Below are 9256 nucleotides of genomic sequence, written 5' to 3' on the forward strand. Positions count from 1 at the left end.
GCAAAAGGTTGGTATAAGGACATGCGACAGTGGACGCATCAGCACAATGTACCTACAAGGAGGCATAAAGTGGTGATGCCGAGTTTGTTCATGCTATGTGAGGGCAGCAAACCTAATCCTGGAGACCTTGTGCTATGTGAGGGCAGCAAATATAATCCTGGAGACCTTTTACTATGTGAGGGCAGCAAATCTAATCCTGGAGACCTTTTACTATGTGAGGGCAGCAAATCTAATCCTGGAGACCTTTTACTATGTGAGGGGCAAATCTAATCCTGAGACCTTTTACTATGTGAGGGCAGCAAATCTAATCTTGAGACCTTTTACTATGTGAGGGCAGCAAATCTAATCCTGGAGACCTTTTACTATGTGATGGCAGCAAATCTAATCCTGGACATACTTTGTTGACTTGTCCACCAGCCGCCACTTTCTATCCTTTTTTCAACCAATAATAGATCTGTTCCTTATCCAGTTTGTACTGCATGTTCCCATTATTTCCCTTTTCAACCAAGAGACCGGTTGGGTATTCGGTCTCTACTACTTTCACCATATTATTTCCTCTTTGAATCAAGTCCTAGATTCATGCTACAATTTTCCCCTCTTTATTTGTTGTTTGAACAAAGCCCTAGATTCGAATGCATGAAGTAGCTTTACCTCTAATAATACTAAAAATTTAGGTGGCTTTGGAAGAGCTGATGGGAGTAGAAAAAGATGCACATGCAGACACGTGGGGAGCTGGGGCAGTAGAGCAAGGCCGCTTTCGAAGAACTTATATCTGAGGATCGCCGGATGTCGGCGGCGGCAGGTCGGATCTGCGGACAATACGACAGGGAGGAAGAAGGGTCAGAGGACCTTCTGAGCCGGCGCTGTGTCGGAGAGAACGACATGGGCAGAGGATCGGACCCCTCTGGCAGCTGTGGGTTTCCTCCCTCAGTGGTGATGACCGCATGAACGATGCCTGCGGTCGCCAGCACCATCTGGAAACGCTGCGCGGTGCGGGGCCGCAGGCCGGTGCCTTGGATGATTTGGCACAGCCGACTGCCGCTCGCGTCCATCGCCCCCATAGGTGCTTGTGGCTTCTGGTCACTTGGTCTTGGATTGGAGTGAGCAGTGTTGCGCAGAGACTTGGGAGTAGATGGATTGGAGTGGTGGGGCGCCTTTATTATATGAGAGTCCAAACTCTGTTGCATTCACATCGTGCTGGCTCTATTCTGCTTCTCTAATTAATTCCCTCTGCATGTAATTGAGGATGCATCATTGACCATTCAATCTCTCGGGAACCGCTACCCTCTCCCTCCTTGGCATTCAAGCACCTATGGACCCGTCGATGACGAGGTGCCTATGGTGACTTCATAAATTTCAAGATGATAGTGCCGTGGGTGTGTGCGTTCATAGGGGTGAGCGTATGCGCGTGTATATGAGCGCTTGCGTCTGTACTGTGTAAAAAATGTAAATGCGTGTCAAAAAGAGACTAGTCAGTATACTCAATATTTTGCACCTCGGAGAGGAAAACGATAGAACTAGTACGTATTTATTTACGGTGCAGATTCACTCATTTTGCTCCATATGTACTCCGTCTCGGTGTAGTCTAGTCACTTGTTGAAATATCTAGAAGGGCAAATACTCCTTTCTGGTTTACAGGGCTATACTAGCAAGTAGTTGTACGTACTAGTACAATAGTGGGCTCACATAGCAATTTTGTCTCATGCAAGAGCCTGGCTATATGCGTGCTCCAATGTTCGCAACTGCAACGTTCGGTTTGCGCTTGGCTCTTCGCCTCTTCGAGAAGACAAACAATGATGTTACTACTACTGCTTCTAAAGTGTCGAATCCACTACTGCATGTCCGTCCACCATGAGCGGGACGCATAGCTTGTTGTAGAAGTACTACCAAGCAAAAGCCTGTCCTCGTTTGCGAGCAACCGCGCGCATGGGTGAGGGAGAAGGCGTGTAGTAAAATCAAGCTTCTCCTCGTTGTATGAGTTGACGCGACACATCATAGCACTGGCCCCACATGCTTGCCTCTAAACTTGGCTGAAAGACCCGCAGTGTACAATATATTTGCTACAACCTCTAACATTTACCCACCACAAATTAAAATATATGTGGCCGTATGCATCGTTCTGATGCAGAGGCCGGGGAGTCCCCCCTTTACGAAAAAAAAAATTAAAATATATATTCCTGTCTTGACCAGATGAGCGTGCAAACTACAATCACCAGGGTGTCAGGTAGGTCCAGAAGACTTTTAATTTAAAAAAAACTTCGAGACGGCCACATAGCATGGAGCCGACCCCAACGATTTTAAGTTTACAGGCACGGTACACGCTATCCTAGACTACTCTACACATGAAACTGCCACACTAGCGTCCGGGTTGCGCTTGGCTCTTCGCCTCTTCGGGAAGTCGAACAATGATGGAGTACTACTGCACTGGAGGAGTACTATTGTACGCTTCTGGCCATCTGACACCGATTGAACTGCTGCATGTCCACCGCGTGCGGGAGGGAGAGCGTGTAGCGAAAGCTTCTCCTAGTCTTGCCAGCCACCACGCTCATGGGCGAGGGAGGAACGCTCCTGCCTTTGCGTGTATGACAGGTGGGCCCGACAGGTGTGTGGCCAACCTGTCATACAGCCAAAGGCAGGTGCAGTTAAGTCCGTGAGGGAGAGGATAATCAAACTTCTCGTTGATGTACGAGTTGACGCGACACATCAAAGCACTACACTCGATATATTCCAATAATTTGCGTTTACCGATGCATTAATTACAACGCATGCATGCATGCATGCCGTGACTCTCTTTTTGATACTTGCATGTGTTGATTTAATGTACCTTGAAGTAGTATAAAATATGTGACGGTAAAGCTTTGTAATACCCCGGCCCAAGTCGAGAGATGGTTGTGCATGAGGGCGAGATCATGCAGACCGAACAGGACCCGGCGATGGAGCTCTCTAAGGTCTCGATGGACCTCACCGTGCTCCACTGCCCCTTGTGCCTCCGCCCCTTGACGCCTCCAGTGTATGAGATTCGAATACACCTCATCCGTTCGGCTGATTGAGCAAGGTGCAGGTTTCTTGATTGACGTGCTGTTCGATTAATTTCGGTAGTGCAAGGGAGGGCACCTGGCTTGCACGGACTACCGCGTCGAGCGCCCCGGGAACCAGCGGCAGTGCCAGAAGTGCAAGTGCGGCTGTGGCTTCGATGTGCGAAACACGACGGTGGACTCCGTCCTTTCGTCGGTGAGGGTGGAGTGCCCGCATGAAGGCTGTGGGCTCTACTTCACTTACCACAAGCTCGCTGATCACCAGAGCGTGTGTCCGCTCGCGCCCTGCAAATGCCCCATGCCCGTCTGCGGCTACGAAGGCCCGCCGTCGGCGCTCTACCACCACATCAGCACCGCGCATCCCATGCCCGTGCATAGGATCCAGTACGGCAAGGTGCTCCAGCTGCAAGTGCCACTGTCGGAGCCACGGCTCTTGCTGTTCGCGGAGGAGGACTGCCGCGCGTTTTTCTTGGTCGATGGCGTGCTCGACATCGGCATGCCTATCGCCGTGTCGGTCGTCTGCATCAGAGTGGGGGTGTCCCCACTGCCGCACTACATGGCCAAGCTGTGGGCGAACGGCCCGCGGGGGGAGCCCAAAGGCACGACCGACGCCGTCAAGGTGGAAATGGAGGTGAGAAGCAGCAAGGATCCCGGCGACGTCGACGTGCAGGAGCTGACCTTCTTGACAGTTCCGCCCAAGCTACTAGCCGGGGCTAAGCTTGTGTCCCTCCACATTCAGATTGACAAGCTCATGTCCTAAATGTTTCTACAGTGCCTTCTGTTTATCTTAGTAATATGCTAATATAGGGATTACCTTGGTCTACTTTAGCTTAAGAAATGGTGGGTTTTGGTGGCGATGCAGCAATTACTTCGACATCAGATCAGTAATTTCCAACAGTCGAACCGATATTTTGTGTCTGTTGGATATAAAGTTCCTTTGGGTAAGAAGTACTACTTGTCATCAAAATGGATAAAAGGAGCTGTATGTAGACGTATTTTAGTTCTAGATACGTCCCTTTTTATCCATTTTGATGACAAGCACTCCCTCCGTTCCACAATACATGCCTTCCATTTGTCAAAATATAGATGTATCTAACATGTTTTAGTATATAGGTACATCCATGATAGAGCCAATCGGATGGTTGAGAACACTACAATTCGTAGCTACAGATGCGTGTGTGACTCCCAGATGCAGAGGCCGGGGGTCATCATCCTCCTTTTCGAGAAAAAACAAACGCGTGTGTGAGAGGACGAGTGCGTGCGTGCACCTCTTCTCTTCCTGTATAATGTACGACTAAACTCAGAGTACAAGTTTTTGTGGGTGGCACGATGGTGCGTGCGAGAAGTCCCGAGAGAGAGGTTTAATGCGTCTGAAAAAAGACTAGCCTAGAGCTCACCACGCGGCTATTCCTGTCGATCGCCCCATTAACCGTAAGATATGTATACGACGGTGCCAGTTATTGCACGTACACAGCAATACTCCCTCCTTTCGGTTTACAGGGCTTAATTCAAAAATCTCACCAACCAAGATGGTGAGTGGTGGAATAATTTTTGTAGTTTGCAAAAGCACCTAATTAATGCTCTTGTTTTTCTCAAAAAATTATGTTTACCAATGCATTAATTGCAGTGCATGCATGCATAAAGTACATGCATTGGTCAATTTTCTCTTAATACTTGCATGCAATGATTTAATGCACCTTGGAATCTGAACATGTGTTGGGGAACAACCAAATTGAGCCTTATAAAATGGAAAAACTAAAATTTGAATTGCAAATTACTCCACGCTATATTGAATTGCAAACCTGTTCACACCGATCACAACCTAAACGGTTTCCCACTTAGGAGCACATTAGTACCATGCTATATTGAATTGCAAACTTGTTCACACCGATCACAACCTAAACGGTTTCCCACTTAGGAGCGTATTAGTACTCGGTTATAAATACTAGTATGCCAAGATGACTGCACATTCCTCCTCAACTCCTCATCCACAAAAACAAACAAGTCATTCAGCATCCTTCCTTTGCGTCTGCCATGGCCAGCATGAGTTCTGGGTCGAGAGATTGCCACCAGGGAGAGGCGAGCATGGAAGCGGAAGCACGAGAGATGTCCCGCCTCGCTGCGAGAGCAGCCGACATGTCTCGCTGCGCGGAAGTAGCAGCACAGAGGTCCCGCCGCGCCGCTGAAGCAGCACGGAGGTCCCGCCGCGCTGTCGATGCAGCAGACTGGTCCGGTCGCGCCGCGGAAGCAGCAGAGATGTCCCGCCGCGCCACGAATGCAGAAGAGATGTCCCGCCGTGCCGCGGCGGCTTGGGAAAATTTCTCGCGGGCAGGCGATGACTGTTACAGGCGCATGCATGCGATCGTCCATAGCCAGATGGATCAGATCTCCGGCTGGGCGAGGTTGCAGGACGACATGAAAGCCTTGTTTGAACAAGCTACCGGCGTCATCCGGCAACTAAGGGACGGGAATGAGAGGCTCCGGGCCAAGCGCGACCTGCTGAGGGAGAAGATTGTCCGAAGTGCAGACCAGCAGGAGGAGACCAGTGCCTTGTTGAAGAGGACCGGCGTCATCGTCAAGAAACTTATGGACGAGAATGACATGCTCCGCAACGAGCACCAAAGGTTGGTGGAGGAATCCATGGATGTTCTCAAGCAACGTCTTGAGGACACGAAAGAGTTCATCGCCGCTCGCCGCGGAGACTAGTTCCCGCGGCCTGCAGCAACGCATCAAGAAAGTAGAGATCAGTGAGCCAGATCCTTGTCTTCCTTCTTCTTTTGCCCTTGTGTATTTCGGGCGTAGCCGCATGTGGCTTTTTTAATTATCTTTCTAATTATGTAAGACAATTAATCGTCCTTATCTTTCTGTGGAAGATCAATGTTGTGAGGCTGGAATGAAGAAAACTCTTGCTGTGGCGACCCTGGCGTTGCTGTTCTTCTAGTTGCTGCTGGGCTTCCTTCAGTTTCCTGGTTTCTTTTGATGTAATAATCGGTTTAGGATGTGGATTGTGTCGTCGGTTGTGAAATGTTGGGTTCTAGCACGGATGTTTGGCCTTTGTTGGCCTCTTGGGATGTTGCGATTTCAATCTGGTAGCTTTTAGTCCTTCGTGTTAGGCTGGAGTTGTACTGAACTTCTTGTGAATTGTGGTGGTTTTCATTAATGAAAATCGGAAGGGGCAAGCCCTTCTTTGATCAAAAAAATTAATCGTCCTTATATATTCATCAGTCTTGCTATAAGTCGCAGTAGATGCTATATAGGTCCGTCGGATCTTACATCCAGATTCGTGCTTTCAGATTTTCTTTTTTCTCTCTTAAATCTCAGTCGAGTGAGACATAGCCACGCCATTAAATAGAGGCTCGGGCGCCATTAATGGAGACCTTGGGAGAGAGGTGGACGGCAGATGGAGGTCAAAGGGCTCTCCTCCCGATAAGCACGCGCAGGGGTCTAATCGCACGCCTCTCGTACTCAAGTAGCTACCCTGCACGGCGCCTCCTAGCTAATAAGAAATGGGGACGCGTGGCGGCATGTAAATGTTACTAGTAAGTAGAACGCCCATGGTTTCGATAATACTTGTGTTTCCAATTGTAACGTGACATCACTTGTTCCAAAATGACTTTGTTGATTGTTAATGTGTGCGCCTTCGTAAATTGGACTGCAAATTTACCACAACATGTTGGTGCCATGTCATGGCACCAAGCCAAGTTTCATTATTTTCATGCGTGTTTTGGATTTACAGGAATTAAAAAACTAAGTTTCTCAATGTTTCCAACCCAGCCATGATGCCCAGAATTTTGAATTTCATTCCTATTTCTTGCATGGAACCTAGAAATTTACCCGAGGACACACATGTGATTTTTCAACCAACTTTGGTGCACTGGAACATGTGCTTGTATTTCAAATTTGAATTATGCACACAAAGGTGACACGTTCCCTCCCAGAACCATGAGCCTTCTTGAGAGAAGCTCCGATTTGCAAGAAGCTTATACCAAAATTTGTTCCTATTTGGCCAATTTTTTTTACCACGGCATGGTACTACCATGACATGACACCATGCCAACTTTCATGATTTTAAAACCAAGTTTCTCAATGTTCTCGACCGAGCCACAATGCCCAGATGTTTGAATTTTATTCTCATTTTTTGCATGGGACCTACTCCCTCCTTCCATCTATATAGGGCCTAATGTGTTTTTCAAGACAACCTTTGACTATTGACAAGATTAATAGCACATGAGATGTATACTATGAAAATTATATTATTGGAAGCTCCTTTGACATACAAATTTGAAGGTATGCTTTGTGTAAGTTGCATGTCATATATTATTGCTCTAACATTTGGTCAAAGTTAGCCTCGAAAAACGCATTAGGACCTATATAGATGGAAGGAAGGAGTGGAAATTCACCCGAGGACACAAATGTGATTTTTCAACCAACTTTGGTGCACGGGAGCATGTGCTTGTAGTTCAAATTTGAATTATGCACATTAAATGACCAAAAACTCAATTAATGTGTAAATAAGGCCAAATGAAGCCGGAATAATTCCAAAATTTAACAGGGCACTCATGTAGTTCTCTGTTGCCATTGTAAATAAACTCAAGGGGGACAACGTATATCGTTTCGCACTCAAAGGTGGCACGTTCCCTCTCAGAACCACGAGCCTTCTTGAGAGAAGCTTCGGTTTGCAAGAAGCTTATACCAAAATCTGTTCCTATTCGGCCAATTTTTTTACCACAACATGGTAGTACCATGACATGACATCCATGCCAAGTTTCATGATTTTCAGACATGTTTTGGATTTACAAGAATTTTAAAACCAAGTTTCTCAATGTTCTCGGCCGAGCCACGATGCCCAGATGTTTTAATTTTATTCTCATTTCTTGCATGGGACCTACAAATTCACCCGAGGACACAAATGTGATTTTTCAACCAACTTTGGTGCACGAGAGCATGTGCTTGTAGTTCAAATTTGACTTATGCACATTAAATGACCAGAAACTCAATTAATGTATAAAAAACGACAAACGAACCCGGAATAATTCCAAAATTTAATAGGGCACTAATGTAGTTCTATGTTGCCTTTGTTAAGAAACTCAAGGGGGGCAGCGTATATCGTTTCACACTCAAAGGTGGCACGTTCCGTGTTAGAACCACGAGCTTCCAAATCGGCCCAAATTTTACCACAACATGTTAGTGCCATGACATGACACCATGCCAAGTTTCATGATTTCCAGGTGAGTTTTGGATTTACATGAATTTAAAATCAAAGTTTCTCGATGTTCTTGGCCGAGTCATGATGCCCAGATGTTTGAATTTCATTCTCATTTCTTCCATGGGACCTAGAAACTCAACCAAGGACACACATGTGATTTTTCAACCCACTTTGGTGCACCAGAGCATGTGCATGCAATTCATATTTAGATTATGCACATTAAAAGTCCAGAAACTCTATTAATTTATAAAAAGGCCAAATGAACCCGAAATAATTCCAAAATTTAACAGGGCACTTATATAGTTCTATGTTGCCTCTATAAATAAAATCAAGGGGGAGGCAGCGTATATCGTTTCGCACACAAAGGTGACACGTTCCCTCTCGGAACCACGAGGCTTGTTGAGAGAATCTCCGGTTTTGCAAGAGGCTTAAACCAAAACTTGCCCCAATTCAGCCAAAAATTATACGTATGAAAACAGGGTTTAGATTATCCCAAACATCTCGCTACCTAGACCAATAATGTACTATGATTTGAATTCAACATAAAATGGATACAAATATTTGAATTGGAGAGCGTATGGTACATGTAGTTCATAGTGAAATATGATTACTGCTATATGTATGTTTTTTGTTATCAAGATAATATTTAAATTATTGTATAACTTGACAACAATCGTTTTCAAATAAGGAAAATTGACTCAAATTTAGTCCATATGGTAGACGACAATATATATGTTCACATGGTGGAGTAAAATGTTCATATATGATGGAAGATCAAAATGTACGACTACATCAATTATAAACCGCAAGGTCACCTAACGATATACTCGAATTCAACATAACGTGGATTCAAAAATTGAAATTCGAGATCATGGCATCTGTAATCATATAAAAAGGGACATTACTCTTTCTTTGGTGGGAATTGATTTGTTTTTTGTTGTTGTTGAGGGAAGTGCGAATCGATTTGGTACTGTGCAGGGTAATCTTGTTCTCCCGATTTTTTTTACATTTTTCT

At 45.8% G+C, this 9256-nt stretch overlaps 1 protein-coding gene across 1 annotated transcript; it reads left to right on the top strand.

Annotated features, from left to right (window-relative positions):
- Positions 1-2885: 2885 nt before the first annotated feature.
- On the top strand, positions 2886-5976 carry LOC147971316 (E3 ubiquitin-protein ligase SINA-like 2). Its single transcript, XM_087523914.1, has 3 exons — positions 2886-3008; positions 3100-3723; positions 5878-5976. The coding sequence occupies exons 1-3, from the start codon at positions 2886-2888 to the stop codon at positions 5974-5976; spliced, it is 846 nt and encodes a 281-aa protein (XP_087380040.1).
- The last annotated feature ends 3280 nt before the right edge of the window (positions 5977-9256 follow it).

The sequence above is a fragment of the Triticum urartu genome, chromosome 5A (assembly GCF_056163025.1).
Source record: "Triticum urartu cultivar PI428250 chromosome 5A, HENAU_Tu73, whole genome shotgun sequence".
NCBI classification, from domain to species: Eukaryota; Viridiplantae; Streptophyta; class Magnoliopsida; order Poales; family Poaceae; genus Triticum; species Triticum urartu.